This window comes from Harpia harpyja, chromosome 1 (genome assembly GCF_026419915.1).
Source record: "Harpia harpyja isolate bHarHar1 chromosome 1, bHarHar1 primary haplotype, whole genome shotgun sequence".
NCBI lineage: Eukaryota > Metazoa > Chordata > Aves > Accipitriformes > Accipitridae > Harpia > Harpia harpyja.
The window spans coordinates 15,317,807-15,340,165 of NC_068940.1; the positions used below are offsets into that span (position 1 = coordinate 15,317,807).

Here is a 22,359-nt window from a genome sequence, read left to right on the forward strand (position 1 = left end):
TGAGATGCATTGTATGGAAAGGTAAAAGCACTGCAAGTACAAAAGAAGTGACAGATTTTGTTTCAGCCAGTTAGACTACTCTGGAGACAATGCAGATTTCAAAGACAGCCCTTTTAGCTGGTGGTCAGACGCTTGTCATGGTAAAGTCGCTTTCAGGCACAGAGGAGTGGATCACAGACTGAGCTGCTTCCTACCCCTAAAGTTCCCCACATTTAGGTAAGACTGTAAATAGTGCCACATCCTTAGGGACAAGTTTTGTTCAGCACTTTTAACCTGTCTGCAGTCATTTTGGCTGAAAGTCAGGCCAAGGGTTAGGACCAAGAGAATGAAGACTTGTCTATATGATTTATAAATCACAAAGAGTTCTGATGACATGGATGAGATAAGCATAGGAAGGCCAGAACAAGGAACAAGAGATCTACTCGGTGATGTCGATCAGCAGAACACAATTTCACAGCAAGAAGCAACGACTCCCTCTGTACAGAACAGATCATCAGCATGTCCCTTGTGATTATTCTTTGCTGCAAGTGGACACACTGCAGTAAGCCTGGATGGCCATAGTTCTCCCTTGGCTTTTTTCTCATCATTTGCAGCCATATGCTTCCCTTGCTGTCAGTGTCTGCAGGACGCAGCAAGGAAGGGGATTCTTGTTGAGGAACCAGAGGCTGATCTCAAGCTTGACAGCAAAGGCTTTTCTGGTCCCTTTCATCTGATAAAATGCACCTTCTGCTACCACTCTGAGGCTGCTCAGGTGGTAATTACAGAGTACCTGATGTGTCTGAGGTTGTCTGTGAGTAAAGGTACCATCGGATAAGTAGGGTTGCTGAGTAGCAAGAACAAAACAAGGACTCCTGTGATTTTCACTGGGCCAAGAACCAAGAGGGCCCTCCCTATTTGCCAGACATCTGCTATGTAATCATCACAAAAAATACCAAACCTTATACATCATATCAGAGCAATTAGAGTGATAAAGCATCTGTGGTGATCCACAGCAACTTTAGCATGACAGAAGAATACCTCCTAAAGTTGATGAAGAAGTGAGAGAGACTTCAGGTATTGCTGGTGGTCTCAGCTCATTTGGGAAGCACCATGTGAGCAAAGCCTGATATTAATTCCTGTGATTTTCAGGCTGTATGAGTCAAGAACCTAGTGAAAAGCAAGTATCACCTTCTAAATTGCACTGCTGTCTGCTGACTCTCCAATGCTGAATTTATTGGCAACAGAGTGCAGGAATTGATGAGTGTCAGCTTTGCAGAGACTTGGGCCATTCATGAATAAACTGGTCATTCAACTTGCCAGGGAAAAGGTGAGCCCAGCACTGTTTTGCCCCACCTGAACTTCCTTCTGCACCAGAAGTCTTTCTATGATTGCGATGGACCCCTTCATTCTCTACAGAGATTTAGACATGACGCAAAAAAGCATCCAAAAATTCTTCATCTTTGATTCACTTATCAGCATCCAAAAAAAGCCCTAGCAATGCAGCCAGTTCTGCCTGTTGTTCCTTCTCTGCTCACACCCTTTCTCACCTGCTCATGAGCCATGACTAGCAGGAAATTACATTTGTAAGCAAGGATGCCTGCATGTGTCTTCTTAACTGGCTTCCAGAGAGTAAGGGTTTATGGCTAGACAGATAAATATTTCCGGATGATGAGCCTATTTTATAACACCAGCTGATCCAGACTTTGTGACTGATCTCATTTACAGTATCTCTGGCTATCATTCCTTTTTGGCAGTTTAAATCATTTTATAAGCCAGGTCTTTTTACCTAAATAACAAATGCAGCAATTTTTAAAGCTGTGAGATACAGAATATCCAGAAATATTCCTCTCCTAGCTCTACCTCAAGTAGTTAAACTTCCATCCATCTCAATGCATGGCTTTTCTTGGCAGCCAGCATTGTGGGGTGCAGTCGTGAAAACAGTAGAAAACTTCCTTTGGTTTTTAAAAAAGGGGCTGTTTTTCTATATTGATTAACCACTGAAAAAATAATAGACATTTTCATGCAATGGAGCTGTTGTTTGGGGTTTCTAAAAGTGCAAAAGACATTGATTTGCATTTTGAAGTTCATTCCTACAAAGGTAGTGACTGGTTACATTTTTTTTTAACAATGAAATGTATGCATGAATGAAAATTCTGCTAAGATGAAACATCAGGATTTTGGCTTTTCAATCTAGGCAACAGTGAGTAGATGATACTGCAGTGGTCTCTCCAGGCACTGGTTCTTATTATTTCATTGCTAAGGCCCTGATAGTCCTCCAGACCAGTCATTCTGCAGCCCAGAAAATGATGAAAACCCAGAGCACAAATTCAAACTGAAACTTGCCTGTCATAATTCTGGTGGACTTGGGAGTGCTTCAAGTGACAGAAATGGGAGTTAGGCATGTTTATGCACTTGTGAAAAGGAAATTCCTTGTTTTTTATCACTTAAGCATTTCTCCTTAGAATCCTCAAGCTTTTTTCAATGTTACTGAGGATGTTGGAGAGCGATAAAATCTCATCACAAACATTTATTGTTTCGTCACTGTTAGAGGCATAGGTAATATCATAGAACAAGGTATATCTTCAGAGAATTGGGGATTACCACAAGAATTTATATAGTGCTAATTTAAATGAAATTTGGTGAAGAATTCCCAAACTTTTCAGAGAATGCAACACATTCAACACAGGTCAGTGTTCATTTTCACATTGTTCTTGGAGCTGAGTTGTAAAGAACAAAGGATTGCTTGGAAACATTTTGTACATGAAGAAATGGGAGACACTTACTGCAAAATCTGCATTCAGCCACTGGCCGCAATCTACATGGTGTGCAGACTCCTTCCTCTGGGTTGTGGTACACAACCATGGAAAATACAATGGATGGGCAATGGTTTTAGTATAGAAGCAGCTGAGAATAAAAACTGTTGTCCATTTGGAAAATGAAGTTTCCAAGAGTAACATGTATGAAAAAGGAATGACAAATCCATTCCTACCAACATATCTTGTAATAACTTTGAACAGATACATTGAGCAAATCTCTGTTGTTCTTTTGCAACTCCGTGTAGCCATTAATTAGCTTTGATTGGAAATTACAGAAATGTGTGGCTGGAAGGAGTCTTGAGATTGTCTAGTGCATATGCTGCCCTAAGGCAGGATCAAAGATGTCTAGATCACTGTTGATAGGTGTTTGTTGAACCTGTTTTTGGAAGCTTCTAGACAAAGAGTTTCCAAACCTCTGTTATGTTTCAGTGCTTCCTTATCCCTGGAGTTTTAACTCATCTCTGTCCTAAATCATCCTGACTGTAAATTAGAACGGTTACATCCAGACATCTTTAAACTTTGACATATGTTACTGCCAAGTCATGCAAATACTTATTAGTCAATTTATTCTTTGCACAAGATGTAGCATTCAGGAGTGTCTCCCTGGTCCTAAAATGTAATTATTGTAGACATACTCATAACCAAGAACTTATTACTACACTAATCACACTATCCAAAACACTGTGGATATTATTAGCTACTGAGCTACTTCAACAAATTATGGACTTGGAAACCTGAAATGCCCTTCAGGGCTGCTCAGCCCTGTAGAGCATTGTGTAGTTTTCACAGTTCTGAGGAGAAAGGTATGCTTTTGGCCATCAGAGTGGATGTTAAATGTAATTGTTCTTCCTCATTCCCGTGACAATCCTTGTGGTATGATTTCCATAGCTAGTCAAATTATCTAGTTGCTTGGTAGCCTAATATGTCATTAGCATAAAAGTTAGTGTGGGGATGTTCTTGCCAGTTCTTACAGCTAGTGAAATCAGATGTATTGTGGTCCAGAAGTGGAATGTAAGTCATAGCCAATATTGTGCACATATGGTTAGTGACCAAGTTTTGAAAACAAAATATAAAGTTTGAAAATACCCTTCCCAAGCTGCCAAGCGCTGTGAGGAACTGGCAGGTGTATAATTTGAAAACACGGGGTCAAATTTTCAGCCAATGTAAACTGATTCAGGTCCAGAGGAGGTGTGAAAAGAGAATTTGTTCCCATGGAAAAAGGCTCTTCTTCAGGCCATGGAATAACGTGGATGTGCAAATGGCATGTTTTCCACATCCTGCCATGGAATTTGTATAATATATCATGTCATCATTCTGCAATTCAAATTCCCTATCTACATGCCTGGGGTAACCAAGGACTACTGAACTGTCCTGAAGATAAAGTTCTCTACATCTCTCCCCATTTCTGCTTTCTCTCAGTTGCACTGATTTTTACCATTGATAAAGTTGTTGCTCTCATATTATCCTGGATAAAATTTGACAGCCTCTTCATTTCTGGCCTGCCTGTAACCCAGATAGATACATCACCTCGTGAATACCAGATATTTGTATCCCGGCTCGCTGTAAACATTTACATATAATCTAATGTAGAACCTGTGACCAGTATCACTTACCAACAACCTTCATAAAGCAAGATACTTTTACTACACAGAATAAGATATTAGAGAAAAGCTGACTTTAAAGCAATATACTTGCATGAACAATTATTTCATGCAGAATACGCAAAGTAGTCCCTGCTATTTCAGTCTTGCATGCTCATTGGATGTGAACAAGAATGCCTTGACAGAACATGATGTCCAATAGCTTTGGTATTTGACCTGGGACACCCATGTGAAATCTATTCACACACAGAAGTGTCTCACACTGCTTCCCACGCAACTATCTATTTGTGGAACAGTGGAACAGTGTCCCAGTTGTACAGCAGCACACACAACCACTGCTACTGCTGATGGAAAGTACCATTTGACCCTTTTCCTAAACCTCCATCTTGTACAAAGTAAACTTTGCCACTAAGCCACAGGAGGTAAACAGGAGCTGGAATGCCATCAAATGCTTGTGGGGTGACTTCAAAGCTCTGATCCTGCCAGCAAGCCTTCTCATTTGAGAGTGGGAGAAGTCTGCAACTACATGTCTTCATTTGCAGAGCTGCAGTTTACTATGTATTTAAGACATGGTTCATTTTTTTCCCCTGTATTTGGAAAACAGCTACAAGATGTGCTCATAAATACAGTCTCCCTTTGTCTGCCTTTGTGCTACATGGAGAGACACAGCAGTGTGTGTGCATTTCTAAATTGAGACTTCATGATGGCCCTTTTTTCTTCCTGGTATGCACAGGTGTCTGAGCAACTTAGCTGGAGACTTGGGACTGAATTCTGTTCTCAGGCATGGGTGTAAATCTATCATAACTCCCCTGGTATCAGTTCACTGATATTTAAATAGCTTATAAATTCATACTGTGTAAGTGAAGGAAATTGTATAGGCAGAAGAGACCAGAATTAGACCCAATTTAATTTTGCATACAGCTCCATTCTCCCTGTCCCAGTTGTGAATCTCAACAATCAGGACTGCAGGCTTCCAAACTTTGGAGTTACTAACATTCACTAAAACCTACATGTATTGCAGTACTTCACTCACTCTTGTACAGACAGAAAATGAGCTTTGCTATGCAGAAGCAAACTGAGTAAACTGCACAAATACACTTAGATAACAATTCTTATCACTGAAAACCAGTAAAGACAAATTTAATGATTCAAGGCCTTACCTGAAGTGGGTTCTGGCACAGAAAAACACTCAGCTCACTATTTCATGCTATATTATAAAATGGATATTAAAACCTATGAACACCACTCAAGAAAAAAAACCCAAACACGTATTTGCTGTTTTAAAATACTTCCCTTTAATTGCCACATTTGGCAAACTGCAGCTAAATCCTGTGTTGTGGGTTGACTCCAGCCAGCAGCCAAGGGCCTACACAGCCACTTGCTTACTCCCCTCCATTCCCAAAGGGATGGGGGAGAGGATATGAGGAGCAAAGGGGGAAAAAAATGTGAGTTAAGATAAAGGCAGTTTAATAGGTAAAAGAAAGAGTTAAAAAACAAGCAATGCAAATGCAATCACTCACCATCTCACACAAGCAGGACAATGCCCAGCCAATCTCTGAGCAACAAACACCTTGGAAGCAAAAAAAAACCCCACCACCCCTTTTTCCTCTACCCCAGTTTTTATTCCTGACATGATGTGCTATGGAATATCCCTTTGGCCAATTCAGGTCAGCTGTCCTGGCTGTGTCCCCTCCCAGTTTCTTGTCCACCCCCAACTTACTTGCTGGGGACAGTGGCAGTGTGGGAAAAAGAGAAAGCCTCAATGCTGTGCAGGCACCATTCAGTAACAGCCAAAATATTAGTCTTATCAATACTATTTTAACCAGAAATCCAAAAGACCACCATACAGGTTGCTATGAAGAAAGTTAACTCCATCCCAGTCACACTCAGTACACCCCAGTACAGATATGAGATGATTGCATTAATATATTTTGAAAACATGATTTGGAGGACATGGTACTTTAGAGGGGCTTTCATCCATTATGAAATTCTGGATTGAGAAAGTCTTTCCCCTCAGGGGTCACCCCTCTATTATTTAGTAAAATATTTCCCACTCATCAGGCAGAGGGCTGTAGAACTGGCAGGATGAGAGATTACAGGCAGAACAATCTTCCTCCAAGGCCAAATATCTCATGGTCTTAAAGGAGTGTGGTTTTTCAGGCACATGTCAAACACCAGAGCTTTGGGGAAGAGTTTTCTTTGAAAGGTTTCCCAGTGATACTAAAAAAAAACCCCACCTTTTGCATCCATTATTTTTAGAATGGCAAGTCAGACAAAGGCAGGTGGAGAACATTTAAGTTCCCGGTGGTGGCACATTACACCTCACTTAGTTCATGGATGAAATGCAACAGGCAAGAAACAAGACATGTGGCAAGATGTTCAAAAACATTGAGTACCTAAGGCATCTTTCAAACCAAGATTCAAAAAGCCAGACCAATTAAATGCTTTGAATACCTTTATTGCTGCCACACTATATGGTTCAGGAAACTACTACAGTTTAACAGGACTACTATAGTTAAAATTACTTCTAAGCTATAGTTCATTATTGTAAATATATCAAGCTTTGGAAAACCACACTCACTCATGGCATGCAATGTGTCAGACCATGTGTCTACACGTGATCTACAGCAGGAGAGAAAAAAAGGGAAGAAAGCAATGTTCTCATCACTTCAGCGGTCCTTCACAAAGGGGAGGGCTGGAGAGAGTGCGTGAGGAGAACAGTGAGGGACAAATGCAGCTCCATATCTCCACGCCCAACACCTGTGTGGAGCTGCTCTCAGGACATGAACATGTCCTGTGGGTTTCACTGCCATCATGGTGGCCAAGAGCCTCCCCTCATGGTGGTGTTAAAGCACTGGAGATGGGGTTGCTGGAGGCATGTGGGAGGAAAGCAGGGGATTCAGCATGAAGCTGTCTCTGGCTTGGGACCTGGTGGCTGGGGAGGAAGGTCTGCAACACCTTCTGGAGGCTGGGCCCACCACCAGCCTTGCCATACAGCTGAAGAGGGGAGGCATCATTTTGAACTTCTTATTTATACAGCACTTAACCCAACTGTTCAGACAACATGACTGCAATGAGAGTTTTCATGGCTAAGAATGAAATAAACTCCATTAGCGTTGTTCTCTTGTTTGAGAAGAGCTCTAAACAGGAAAGGCCCATTATAATTTTTTCCAGTAGTCTTGCCAAAGCAGCTTGGTGCTTTTTGTTGGGATCAAGACTACGGATATCAGGAAATGCCGGTGACACTTGATAGCAACATGTTGTTTATGCCTTACTCCTTTCTACCACAGTATTGTGCTCTCTTTGGGAAGAAAGAAGTAGAATCTGCTCTAACCTCAGGGGGAACAACATCAGCCAAAGAAGAGAATGTTCTTGCTCAGATTGTGTTTGATCAAGAAAAGGAACGAGTGGACTTCTGAACTCATAAGAAATGTGAGGGCACAATGGTATTATAGTCACTCCTGTAGCAGCAGCTCCCTCAGTGCCTTCTTCATTGAGTTCCACAAAAGACTTGTGAATGGCCCTGGAGGGGAACGGCCCGGGCTGTTGGGCCAGAGAAACAGCCCAGAGAAATCAGCTTGTTCAAGGATGAAGGCACCCCTCATCCCCAGAGCCCACAGTACTAGTATGAGCTCACAGCTCTCCTCTATTCTGAACTGAGGCAAGTGTACTGTGATTTTTTGCGGATACACGTTCTCCATGTGGGTCGATTCTGCTAATTTCTCATAGGTGACAAGGGATACACTGAAGACAGGCCCTTCACCTCCTGAGCCACATGAATTTTTCCACTACAGAAATTAGGTACCATTGTCACCTAAAAAAATGAAGTCACCCTAATGGCATTTTCAGGGACCCCTATTTGAATAGCTTGCACAAGATCTGCTTTGAATGCATTCACTAAATGTTCTCTGGGGACTTGCACCTTATTCTGCCTCATTCCTGAATTTCAGCATGGGCAAAGCACGTCAAGGCAGTTCAGAGCAAGCAAAGAAAAATTCTAGCTGCTACAGAATTTACAAAAGTGAAAATAAAATGCCTACAAATTTTGGTTACCTCCACATGCATAGGAAAAGAGAATTTTTCTTTCGGATGGCTTTTGGGATGTACATGCTTAAAGCCAGCCTATGTTATGTTTAGGAGAACCACATCATTATTTTAGTGTTTCTTCTCCTTTCTAAAGCCATTTATAATTCTGTGCATTAAACATGTTACTCACAGATTCTCCATTACATATACACTGAAAAATACAGTTAGGAAGTGTAACTTCTGAATCTGGTTTTCATAAAGCCTATGAATACTATGATGTAGTACCTGCTAGAAGTGATTATAATTCCATATAGAAAATGAGCATACTTTACCAAGAAAATAAAATCGAGGATTTACTAAAAGACAATTTTTTTAATAAATATGGAATTAGAAGTCTAGATTATCCTGCTGCTGTTACCGTGTGACTGACTGTACAGCTGGAGTAGAACAGCACCTTGTACAGAACAGAAGGCATGAAACTACTTAAGTTACTATCAGTCAAGGCCAGCCTTTGATGTGTGGTAATTTTATATTGTATCAAATATTACATTATTATAATTAAAAATTATAACTGAATAAAAGTTAACCTATTTATATTGATAATGAATCAATGTAATAAATTATGTACAATTTATATTGTATATCATACCATGGTTGAACTTTGAATTTTAGTCCTGATAATCTGTTTATAATACCTTGTGCAGGTCTTAGCCAGAAGGCGCTAACTAGTAGCACTGCCATCCAGCTACCCTTCAGTCAGATTGCGTATTTCCTCCCTTGCTGCTCTGTTCAAGGGGAACAAGCCCCGGTATTATCTGAATATAGATAGATGCTACTATACGTTTACCCTGCTAAGTTGACTCTACTGGGCTAATGGAATAAAATATGGTATAACACAGAAGTTAAAAAATAAGTGAATTCAAAGCATTACTTCTGGATGATTTTCTGAAACCATCCAAGAAAGTGAGCTGGCACTTCCATACGTGTGTTGGATACATGGGATGGATGGTCCATGAGAAAGGCGATGGAAAGTTGGTAACTACTGGAAGGGAGACTGGAAGCCAGAATATTTACAATGCGTCAGATATTTTTTTTGAAGGGTTGCGGAGATAAGAATATTTGTAAGAAATCAGTGACAGGATTGTTTCTAAACGTAATTTTATTACTGTTAGTATTTTTAGTAATGATACTGCTGTGTTCAGTCTTAAGATCAGGCGGAATTACTATACTTACCTGAGTCTCTGTCTAAAATAGACTAGTCTCTAGCAATCCATAACACCAAGGCCAAAACCAAAAATGACTGAGCGCCAAATTCTGAGAAGTTCCCAGGACGACTTAGGAAATAACAGGTCAAATAAATCCTGCAAAGTAGCATCTTTTGAAGTGTACCAGCTGAACCTTTTCTGGTTTATTTTTTAGCCTTTGTGGTAAAGCTTTCCCCAAGAGTCAAATCAGTGTTTAAGCTTTCTACAGCAGTAGCTCAGGGGGTCTTGACTCCTCTGGAAATTTAAGTATGCCAACTTTATCAGATTTGAAATACATGTTGAATTGGTTTCTAAAGTAAAATTCAACTCTCTTTGAAGATAAGTGAATAATACAAATAGCTGTGTATGGGGTAGGCATTCCACTTTACTGCTCATAAGGGACCAACTGATTTTGTGATTTAAGGGCCAAATTGTGGCCCTTCCCTCAGTTGATACTAGGGAAGAAGTGAGTACCTAATTCAGTGAGACGATAAGCACCATGAGACAGAGCATCCACAGCTGCTAATGAATCCTCTAAGAAGGGCTGTGGCCCCGCAACTTGGAGAAGCTGAAATGCTGTGCAGCCCGAATGCACCGTGCCAAATTTCAAGAGGAGAGGCAGAGACTTGCTGTGAGAATTTCTACTGCCACCGCTTGCCTCACACCGAGAGGAAACCACATGCAAAGTTAGCTCAGACTGAACACAAACATTAAAAGTGATACTGTAAAAGTGAAACTTTAAACACTGATCATGTCTCTAAATCCAGTCTCAGGCCATGAGCACTGAAAAGTAGTATTTCTTCACCTTATTGCTTAAAAGCTATATGTTTTGCCAATAACCACAATTCCAATCACAGTCGAGTTTGTCCCACTTCCCGTTCCAGATGGGAGTAGGAAAACCAGGCAGATCCTACACAGTTCCATAAGTATAACACAGGATATTAAAGTCAGGAGATTTTAAAATGTGCATGTATGTTTCAAGTCTAAGACACAATACCTAATAACTCTTGTGGCTTTTACCGACTCAGATATTTTGCGATACAATGTGGTTACTATAAACTAGTTTAACCAGCTGTAAATCAGTAACCGATCAGAGCTCAGTGGCGTTAGCCAAATCCAGCTAACCGATGTGCAACACACAGAACCATAAAATGGGGTTTGGTTCGGAAGGGACCTTTAAAGATCACGTAGTCCAACCCCGGGGGCTCAGGGCAGAGCAGCAAACACATCCGAACCTTGCCATTTGCAAAGGAGATGCCTGTTCCCCTGGTGAGCTGCAAGCTGTGGGAAGAGAAGAAGCATTGGACCTTGTTTGCATGGATGGGGACTGGCAGAGAGGCGGAGTTTGCACCGAGGGGAAAAAAAATGTAAAAAAACCTATGTTGCATAGACATTTGGTTTTTCTTTCACAACATTCGTCTTCTTTTCATAGTTCATGAGATTGTGGCAGTAGTAAAACTGCTGCTATTGCATGTACCAGAAATGTCCCAGACGCATCCCTTACGCCGTGCAGGGCTCACCACACGCGTTCATGGCTCCCGTGCTCTGGTGGTACAGGAACAGTCCAGCTTGGCTGGTGCTAAACAGAGACTTTTATTGCAAACCTCCCCCTCTATTTCCTTCACCTTCGGGACTAAGCTCCTGCATTCTTCACTGGTAGCAAGTGCAGATCCATCCCCCTGCTAACTCACAGTGTTGTCAGAAACTCCTGTTTTAAGTCAAGGGTGCTGAAAAAGGATATGCTGGGGGTTGGAGACTGTATATTCATTTCTGAGAAAAGGTGGGAATAAAGGGAAGCGTTTTTTCCCCTGTGGCATTTGCCATTTCATCACAGGAATCCTCATCCCTGCGTCTTCAGAAACAGTGTTGATTTTTGAGGTTGCAGTGCTCAGAACTTCCCTGGGGAATATAAACACTGTATGATGACAGCTTTAGGTAACAAAAACATTGCCTAATAGGCAAACTGGGCTGCCAGCCTCCAGAAGGGAAACACGGACAGAGCCTGGAGAACTACTGCTGGAGCTGTTCTGCACCTTCAACTTAGACTGTCAAGAGTAGTTTGTTTATTTGACTCTTTTATTGTCCTGCTCCTGTCTGTTCTTGCTCAGTTATCATTCCCTCTTATTTCCTAGACTTCTTGTCCAAAGGGCCCCAGGTAACTTATGGTGCATAAGCTATGGTAATCATGAATGCGGAACATGAGGGTGCTTTACATCCAATTATACAGCGAACAGCTAATGTATATTTTCCTTTTCATGGGTCATAAAGCATGTTGCAAATGTTAATTTGTTAAATCTCATGCAGAATCCCTCTGAGGAAGATGTTATTTATGTTAAACCAGCATATTAGCAGTAATGTCTCCCTATCAGTCAGTGGCAAGTTTTATTTTTCTCCCACAGACTAAAAACCTTCCCAGGTTATGTTTAACTGTGATTTCCATGATTTACACTGCCCTTTACAAAACCTTTCTTCATTTCTCAGAGCATAGAGAGAGCCCTGTCTTTCAGATCTGCATCTCGGATTGTGACAATTCACCAGACAGCAGCATGCAAGGAAGAAAACACATTTCTTGGAAGCTCATGGCTACAGTTTTCCGTGTCAGTAAATTCAATGGGGTGCTTTAGACCATTTTCCTCCTATTCTTTGAGACTGAGATCACTTGATTTATCCCCACATAAAAGGCAGCCTTCTTTACTGTGTAAATAATTAACCATCTTTAGAAATCTGTGGTTTCATATCCTGTTCCTGCAGACACCGTGCATTCAAAATTCTCTTTGGAGTCATTTGAGAACTTATGGGGCACTTAGGGGGGTTGTCCAGAGAGGCTGTGGAATCTCCACCCTTGGAGATATCCAAAAGCCGTCTAGACATGGTCCTGGGCAACCGGCTGTAGGTGGCCCTGCTTGAGCAGGGGAGGTGGTGGACAAGATGACCTCCAGAGGTCCCTTCTAACCTCAACCCTATCGTCACTATCATTAATATGCAGGAATGCATATGAATGCAGGAATACAGAAGCATATGTGTGCATCGAGGAAACAAAATGTTATTCATATCCAGTGAGGTTAAGGCAAAATTTAATCCTATTCTAGATTCAGACCAATATTTGCAATTCAAGGAGCCTAGTGGCAGAGCATCCAGTTGATGGGTTCTAACCTAAAATGGTTGCAGAGATTACTTTGAAATACAAACTAGCTGTCAAAGGATTAAGAATGCATTGGGAAAAAAATACAATTTCTGATTTTCATCCAGGTGTTTCTCACAATGTTAGAAAATGGCCCTGATTTTAAGGTGAGCAGAGTTTGCCAAAGAAAAGAATGGTATTGGTAAGATTGTGTCTAATAAAGAATAAGAAAGGGTGGTCAGCCATAAACACCTCTGTGAGAGGAAGAGACCTCCTCACAATGACAGCTCCTGTACCAGCTGCTGCTACGGTGCCTTCCTCATTGACTTCCACATACGTCTTATGGACAACATTTGACAGCAGCAGAGATTTTGCAAACGACATTGCAGAAAGATCAGCTTTTGATTCAGTGAAGATGTCAGTCATCCCCATCTCTTGTAATACCTCATTGAGGTTAAAGGTGCCTTCAAGCTTGAATTGGGGGAGGTATACCTCCACTGTTGTCTCAAACATGTGCTCTGAAGAGGCCCACAGCATTAAATTTTCATAGGTCATTGTCCTTTCAATCTAGAAGATGGGGGGGGAAAAAGAGTTTGAAATAGGCAGGCAGTTTTGAAAAGCTTAGATCTTTACCCAGCCTCAATTCAGACAACCAACTTTCATCCATAGTCCATGATATATACTGCCTTACCTGCTCCAGCCCACTGGTAGATCCATCAGTCATGTCACCTGGCAGCAGGATGATCATGCTCAGTGACTTCTGAGCATAAGGGAGTTCAAGGACCTGAGCACCCGTCTCCTCAATGTAGCCTAACTTAAATGTGCCTTTCTGATACATCATCTGCACAGGTTTTTTCTCATTCTATTTAAAAGAAAATTATACAGTCACTTAAGCAATACAGCTCTTAACATTTAAACTTATTATACGTGTATTATCAGTAGTCAGGGTTTCAGCAGTAATTGTTGTTAGGCTAAACATTTTTCTTTATTTTGTTGTGACACACAAAACCTCAGCTTTGCCATGCATAAATAAAGGGGATAATTCTTTGGAGAAAAAACAATTTCCCTGCAACTGATCAGATAGATAGTGAAGTTGCTTAATAGTGTAACACTTCCAAACAGGCTGATGCTGGTTGGATTTGCAAGTCCTAACTTGGACTGGGATAAAGAAGAAATAGCACTGCAAGAATCAGGCTGTCATTTATCAGACTGATTGTTTAGACAGGAAACAATAAATAGGTTAAGAGCAAAATCATAACCTTTCTCAGGCATTCTCTTCTAGGTCTTGTTATCTTGCCTTTTTTGTGATGAGGTTGTTTGAAAGCTTTATAAAGGGCCAAGTTTCCTTTTACAGTTAGCTAACTTCTTAGCTAACTTCTAAAGCAGAGGGAGAAGACTTCTGGTAGATGACATATTTTCAGCAAAAATCCTGCTAGTATTGATTAGCGTATGAAGAAAAATCTATACAGCTTCTCCCTATCTCATAGTTTCTCCTACTGCAGCAGTGCACCAACTGTTCTCAGCTATAGATCATTGTCAACATCCATATTCAAAGAAATATTTAAAGTCACAAATATAAGTACCCAATATGACAGTTTCTTACCAGTGTCTTAACAATGGAATGCAACACAATAACTAGAAATACATGTTTTTCTGACCTTTTCCTTTGATATATGAGGAACACTCAAAAAAGACTTTTTCCCATACAAAGCTCTGCAACTTAAGAGCAGACCTGAATGTGTTGGGCTTTTTTCTTTTGTTACGGATGAGAACAAATAGAGTATTGGCACAACATATGGAAAGACGACAAAACTGAATTAAATGAAAGTAAATGTTTTTGATTGTCTTTTTTGAGAATATCTTAGACTTAAAGGTCACACACAATACTTGGAGGAATGTGCTTATTAAAGAACTAACTTTGCAACAATATTGGCAATACCTTAGTTAAACTATGAAGGCTTTGGTGATACCCCTATGGCAGAAAAAAGGGCTAAAACTTAAAATATATTTAAAATAAACTTTCAAACGTTGCAAATACTATAAATAAACCAAAATACCCTGTAAGAATTTCTCCTTTTTCAAATTGCAGCTGTATTTTTGTTGTTTGTCACTATCTGGCCTGGTTTGTTTGGTCTGTTTTAATCTCTCAAATGCGTAGCTAATGTTGAAATGTACTGAACATATAAACACCACAATGACCCCTTGGAGCCTATATGAAATGGGATGTTCAGGTTTGCTTCCACCCATGACGACTATCTGTAATGACTACTATGTTCCAAAGTGCTAATCAGGGCTAACACTTGTGTTTTACCAGTCACCAAAGCAAAACTCTGAGTTGTTGCAACTTCTGAGTCTTGCACATTTTTTCAGTAAAGATGATGCTTTTCTGTGAATGACCCTCCTGCCACCTCTACCCAACAGGAGAGGCAGGCTAAGTTCCCAGCACACCCACACCTTGCTCACAGGGCAGCTGAGCCCTGGACATTGTGCTTCTATGTTATGCTTGCTGCAATGCTCACAGTCTCTAGGGTAAATAATGTTAAGATTTACAGAATGCAGATGTACCTCGTTCAGTTTAAAATCTCTCTGTACTGTTTTTTGCTCTTCAAACTTGTGTTCCCAGGATGCTTTGAAGTAGATTACATTCACCAGCACCAGCAATGCACGTGCATTGATCATACCCGGAGCAAAGAGTTCCTTGATTTTACCTAAAGGAAATTTTGGAATATACAAGTATTTGTTCATTGTCATTAAGACTCTGGACTGAGACTCATTTACTTGTCTGTGGACTTAATTTTGGAGAAACTTAGAAATCCAGTTCTTGGTTTATTCAAAGGACAGGGACAATATAGGCAAACAAATGGTAGATTCCTCTGCAGTGTTACCAGCCAGGAAGTAGAGGGGGGAGTGGGGGTCACCAAATTAGCCAACCGTCAGTGCCAGTGACCATACATATGTGCCAGGTGACATTAACCACGGGGAAAGGGGCACCACCATCAATCACATATTTTGGTTTACATGAGGGCATCTTTCCCTTTGCACCAAACGCAGCAGTTAGTTAACCAACTGTGGAGCTTTTGACTTTCCACACAGAGAGAGGCTGAAGGAGGAGTTAGCAGGCCCACAGGCTTCATATGAGCACCCAGAGCAATGATGGCTCTTAACCCTGTGCAAGGTGGCTCCTGCGCCTTCAGCCCTCTTACTGGGAGCCAGTTGGGGTTAACAGCTCCTTCCCACACCAGTCACAGGCCACTCTACCAGTACAAGGACAGGTTTGGTCAGGAGATGGGCAACTGAGAAATTACAGAAGCCTTCAAATCTATTTGCCTGTCCCCCAGTAAGTTCTGGTTTATGTTCAGCCAGAAGATTTATAAAATTTTCATCCCACTGCTACTGCAGCTCTGGCAAAACTAAAGGAAAATGGCATATATCGTGTTTAGTCTAATCAGTAAGAGCCAATGGCCCCCGCTACCTTGTTAAGGGCAAGAGCTGGTTGATTGTCATTTGTGATAGTGAGTCTCGCTGGTGGTCAAACCTCTCGTCTTTATGGACATTGCTCTACACATAACCAGACCCTCAGTCATCCTCCTCCTCCCCCCCCCGCTCCCCAGGCTGTTCCCAGTCTCACCATGAAGTTCACAGCTTCCATCCCCTGCTGTCCTGTATCTGCATTTCTGGCTGTTTGCGGAAGCAATTTGTCTGGTCAAGCCTTGTAGGTATTATTGCAATTATCATACCAGGCATAAGGGTGGGAATAGAAAAGTATTTGACAACAAACACACCTTTAATTCAGAAATAATTTAGCTGATAGCTTACTCTAATATTTCAAGAGTGGATGGGAAGACAAGCTGTCTTTAAACAGCGTAGGACTGAACACCCAAAAACATGAACAAGTCTTTGCTTTTCACACCCTGGAATTTCTTTTGTTGAAGCAGTCTAAGAAGGCAGTGATAGTATGGCTACGGTTTTGCTTTGTTTTACCTTGTGTCTCACTTTCAACCCAACTGTTAATTTTTATTCTGGTGGCTTCAACAGCACCATGAAAGTCCACTGTTTGCAGCATTGCTCCATACAGTTCCTTAGCGCACATTAGAAATTGCTGTAAAGCAATAAAGATTATAAATTTGTCAAATCTGTTAAGCACTTATTCCCTTTTGAAAGAAATCAATGGTTCAGAACTATTTTAGAAATGGTGAGGGACCTGTTGACTTCATAAGGCAAAATTTAATTTTGGAAACATCAACTACCTGAAGTTTATTCAGAGAATCTTTGAAGAAGAGATAACTATTCTATTGCATAGGCAAAAAAAATTAAATAAGTAAAAGGAAAGCCAGAAGAAAGAGTCTTCCATAGAGAACTGCATACCTGAGGTCCAGATAAAAATAAAACATTAGAGAAGATGCCAGATGTGTTGTTTGATGCTTAAGTATCCAAATCATTCAACAGAAATAATTGACAGAAAAGCAAAGATGTGACTAGCAAGTTATCCATACTAGGTAGTCTAGAGACTGCTCTGTCATTCAGTAAGAAAGGAGTAAGAAGTTCAGCACAGCAGCCCTACGCATGAAACTGTGTAACATCTCAGGTGATAAGCCCTCTCCAAGCTTACTGCTGCCCCAGCCACGCCACTTGCAAGCCCAGAAATAAATAGCTTACAGACAGCTTGAATAGGCCGGGTTTGGCTGTAGTCACACCTCCAGCTGAGTGTCAACATATGCCAAAAGCAAACAGACTCCTGCTTTATTTTTGCTCTATAGCCATTGATAGCCACAGGGTGGGATTTTTTAACCAAAAGAATGGAGAGCTAAAACTCTTGTCTCTTTCCGACCAGCTGCAAGGAATCTGGCTCTAAGAAGCACATCAAGTGCTCCAAAATACACACGAGGAGGACAACAGTGAGGCTCACAGTTACAGGGAGGCTTGAGGTCAGGGCCACAGCAGTTAACAGGTACAGGTAACTTACCTGCTGGAGTTCAAATCCTTGTTGTATAAAGAGATTGTTGGCCAGGGTTAAAACATATCTTTCACCAAGGTTTTGTAATTGCAAAAGCAGTGCCTGAAACGCTTCATGGTTAAGGTCCCCATCCTTGTTACACTGGGAATATTACAAACACAACAATTATAACGATTACTCCGTATAGCTTTGGTTGTTAATTTGCATCCTAATTAGATTACACTATAGGGCTAACTCCTGCTGTACCGATTTTTAAATGCAGCTAGTCTAAGCTTTGTAGCCTGATCCTCCTTCAGATGAGATCACCGAAGGCTTTGGTATTGGCTTCATGGAAGACTTGGCCCTTAATAAAATAACACCTTGTGTCAGGCATTTCCTAGTGGATTAAGCAGACTCTGTGCATGTGATTTTGACTCCCTCCAGTGGCAGACTCCAGTGCTTTGTACCTAGTAACCTTCCGTGCAGTGAAGAAGACTCCAGTACTCCCCACCCAAGGACGCACCTGCGAGAGGGAAGGCTGTCTCTCCTGGCTTCGTTCTGGCTCCATTTCTGGGGCTGCGCTCTCAAGATCAGATCCAAGGCTCATTCTTTCTGCAGCTTTCCTGACATGGAGCACCTGCAGTTGAAGATGTCAAATTATGGCAATTGTAACTGGGATAAAAGCATTTTCCTTGTTTAAAAGATTTGCTGTGCCATCCTGGATAAATGGTGTAGATTTATGAAAGATATTTTCTCAACTTCAGTAAGGCTAAAATGACAGACTTGAAATTGTTCATATATTCAGATTCACATTTTTATATTAACAAACCAAGAAGAACTTGCATTTAATCCCTCAAAATATTTACATTTTATTTGTATTTTTATTGCTACCGTTACCTTAAATTTCAAAACAGAAAGTTGCCTCAGGCAAAGAGATAAATACAGTTTTCTTTGAAAACATCAAAACTGGCTTTTTGCAATCATTCTTAACCTTTGCATCAGCTTAGGAAATATATCAAAACCACAGTGCTCTTAATGGAAACCAGTCCTCGTTTCTAATGTGCAAATATCTCGCTGAAAAATTTCCAGCAGCTTCTCCATTATAATAATGTTGCATCATACATAGACTTAATGTTTTTTATTGAGGATACTGGATCCCCATTGCTCTCCTAAAATAAGCAAGAGTCCCTGTCTATTGGGTTTATGCAGCAATGCTATGGTAGCCGGGAGGCTGCAGGGGTGACCTCTGTGCAAAGAGATCTGGGGCTGCCCCCATGTCGAACAGAGCTGGTTCCAGCCACCTCTAAAACAAGTCGAGTCTATTTTGCCATGACAGTAATTGGTGAGTGATGTCCCTGTCCTCATCTCAACCGACAAGCTTTTTCATCATTTTCCTCTCCCTGTCCTTGTTGAAGAGGGGGAGTATGAGAGCGGCTGGGTGGGCATGTGGCTGCCACCAGCCAAGGTCAACCCACCACACCCTGGAAACCTCGTGAGGACGGCATGTCTACCTTGCCTGCGGATGACCCAGCAGTCAGACTGTGCACGTGGCAGTGTTCAGATATGATGGATGAAGATCTACCAGTACAGAGCCAGCTGCTGACAAGAACTTCTGGCTTAGGATTATTGGTCTTCTACCGCTCATGGGCACAAAGGAGAAAAGAGAAGATTGTAGAAAGGAGAACTTGCACTGTGGGGAGTAAAGGCGCAGCAATCGGAGGGGTGGCCTTCTTCACCTCCTCCCTGCCCACCTGGGTCCCTGTGAGCTCTGCAGGTAAGACATTCTGACTCTTGAATGTCATAAGCGGTAAGTGAGCTAATGCTTCCTGTCACCCAGACGCAATCACTTCAGGTTTCTGCAACTCTCCCCACCACCCACCCAGACTCACACTTTCAGGATTCTCATAGCAACCACAAGAGGAAGCACCTGCTCATAATTTTGCAACAAAGTCTGATATCCTGGCAGCAGGCTGGGGGAAAGCCAGAGTGCCCCACTGTGGTGTATTACCTCCTCTCATTCAGCTCCTGCTCCTGAGTCTGCATGGGGCAACATACACAAGCAGATGGCAAGGATCAGAGCACACCAAGCACGATGGTGAAGGCAGCACCTGTGCTTGTATTCCTGCTTGTTTCCTATGAGACCCTCGCACACGTGTCCTGCTAGGATGCCCAACGTTTCCATTAAGGGAACAGCAAGCAGTGTGGAAGCATCTCAGCATGTTTAATTAATACTTACTTTTTCTATCTGAGCAGCAGTGTTGTTTTTTGCACCTAGATGGACCAGGGCCAGGGCAACAGAGATGCTCATTGGAGAGAAGATGATGTTTGTGTCCTCTGCATTTCTGTTGAGCTTATTGTAGAGATCAAGGCAAAACTCAGTAACTTGTCTAGAAATGGAGCCCATCACGAAGCAGCTGCTGAGTGGGAGCACAAAAAAGAAGAAATTTAATGCAGCTTTTTACCTAGCTAGATCACAGCATGAAGCATCTGTCTGCTCTGAGATTGTCCCATAGCTGGAAGCATCTGTCTGCTCTGAGATTGTCCCATAGCTGGTTGCTTATTAACAGAAGTTTTCTAAATTCTGAGAGTTTCAAACAGCCAACCTTGCACACATCTGTCAGTCTGTGCTATGCAGCAGGAGCAAGGACACAGCGGGTCTGGAAAAGGGACCCACGTTCACTAAGTATATGAATTCCTCAGAAAGGACTATTTTTCTGTCTTATCCCATGGTGTATCTTATTTCAGATCATGGTATTGAAATCGGATGTGGATTAACATTTTCATTCTCTGGACTGGTTTGATGTATACAGTTATATCAACCCTTTCCTCTTCTAACAACATACGATTAGTGACAGAAACTATGCCTGCATATAACCGTGTCTGGTAACCAGAGCTGTGGTATGAGGGTTTCAAACAACAGGTTTATAAAAAGAAAGTCACTATTAATTAAATGTTTTCATATATGAAAAAGGGTCATTAACAGCTATGGAGACTTATGGAAACATGAACAGTTTGATATACACTTTTTCCCTCCTCATGAGTTTTCCAGGAGCCACAGATTCAGGCAGGATACACAATTAAAATTTCCAAACAAAGTAATAGCTCAACAGCCCTGAAAAGAAGCCTGTAAATTGCTGCTCAATGACATGACAAGATTTGTGTCACTTTTTGTACTAGAAACATTACAGACTGATACCTTTCTCATGGGTCGTTTACATTAAATCCACTCTGCTAAGAACAAGTTGGGACCAAGTTCCAGCTTGGTCCTTGCAAGCAGGAGGCCATCTGAAAAAAAAAAGGTTTAGAAACTCCTTTCCTGTCCCTCAGGAGAAGAACTGTAAAGCTGTTGTGTGGATACCGGTAGGATCACATGAGCTTTTCTGGAATTATTATACCGCAAAAAAACCCCGTTACTTTCAGTGTCAACCAAATGATATTTTGGACAGCACACCAGAAAAATGTGTGAAAAGCAAAGCGTACACTCCTGCCTGCTTGCAGACATAGAGATGAGTAGCTGTGGCCTGTGTTCCAGAAAGATACTTTATTTAGGGGAAACACACAGCCGCAGTATGGAGAGAAGACCCTGATGTCTCCCGCAGCACAGATCTGGTTGGCTCTAGCTTTCAGCCTGCACTGGGACAAGCATGGGCCGGGTCCATAGCAAGCTTCCAGAGCTCTTCTCTGTTGAGAAGATGGTGAGTACTCAGCCGGGTGTTTACTCCACTGCCCACAGAAGTCCACGGCACAGCAGGCACTCTTTCTCAGCCCTGTGCTGCCCAGCTGCTGCAGCCTGCAAGGCCAAGGTCCGTGAGGAGCTCCAGCCTGTGTCACCAGAAGGCTGAGGGTGGGGAGAGGCTGGTGCGAAGCTGAACCTCAGGATCTTTCATCAGCAGACCCCTTATATGGCCTGTCCTGGGCTGTCGGTGTCCAGCAGCCCCTTTGAGAGGGGTCTAGAGCCTTCTTGGGAAGGGGCTGCCTGGTGCTGGGGACCTCCATCCCCTTCCAGCCGATGCTCTCCTGCCACCCTGCTCTCCCACCGAGGGCCCAGCTTTTCTACCACAGCCACAGTCCCCCCCTCGCAGAGAGCCTGCCCTTCAAAAAGCTACTCAGAATGTCTCGCCTTGTCCTCAGGATGCAGAGTGCACACTGCCTCTTGCTCAGCCATGAGCCAGACATGAACTTTGCACGAGAAGCTGGGGCTCAGGTGCCAGAAGTTACCAGGGCATTGGGCGTTGATGTGGCTCAGCTGAGATGCAGCATTTGTCTGCCCAAACCATCTTAGCTCACAGCAAGTGCCAGACAACAGGAGTTAACTCAGCCCACAGGAAAACAGACTTAGCCTAAGATAGATCGCTGCAGCGGCTTGGAAGAGCTGAAAAGTCAAGTTGCTGAGTATATGAAGGTGTGACATGTGGCAAATGCAGACGTTTCTTGCCTTTTGAAAAGCACAGCATTAATCAATGCTTCATCATGTTTCTGACTGATGCTCTGTGGAAAGAAACTGTGATGCTGAAAGAAAAAGTTCATATATGTTTCATACCAAGATGTTTGTTTCACCGTGAAGTCCAGAAGTACTTCACATAAAGACCTAATATAAATGGGCAAAACAGAGGAGAAATACCCAAAAGGTTCTCTGAAC

The 22,359-nt window shown here is 42.0% G+C and overlaps 1 protein-coding gene across 2 annotated transcripts in view; it reads right to left on the reverse strand.

The window, feature by feature from the left end:
- The window catches only part of LOC128138870 (serpin B12-like), a 30,479-nt gene that overhangs the window by 2,877 nt on the left and 5,243 nt on the right, over positions 1 to 22,359 (reverse strand). Inside the window, exons 2-8 of one of the 2 annotated variants that reach the window (XM_052780534.1) lie at positions 19,957 to 20,137; positions 18,244 to 18,357; positions 17,751 to 17,882; positions 16,769 to 16,886; positions 15,353 to 15,495; positions 13,479 to 13,649; positions 13,232 to 13,354 (exon numbers count right to left, since the gene is read on the reverse strand). In XM_052780534.1, coding sequence (XP_052636494.1) covers positions 13,232 to 13,354; positions 13,479 to 13,649; positions 15,353 to 15,495; positions 16,769 to 16,886; positions 17,751 to 17,882; positions 18,244 to 18,357; positions 19,957 to 20,124 — 969 coding nt within the window. In that variant the 5' untranslated portion in view covers positions 20,125 to 20,137. Of the gene's footprint in view, positions 1 to 12,723; positions 13,355 to 13,478; positions 13,650 to 15,352; positions 15,496 to 16,768; positions 16,887 to 17,750; positions 17,883 to 18,243; positions 18,358 to 19,956; positions 20,138 to 22,359 lie in introns of those variants that run through there. The other variant, XM_052780523.1, reaches the window with a different exon arrangement.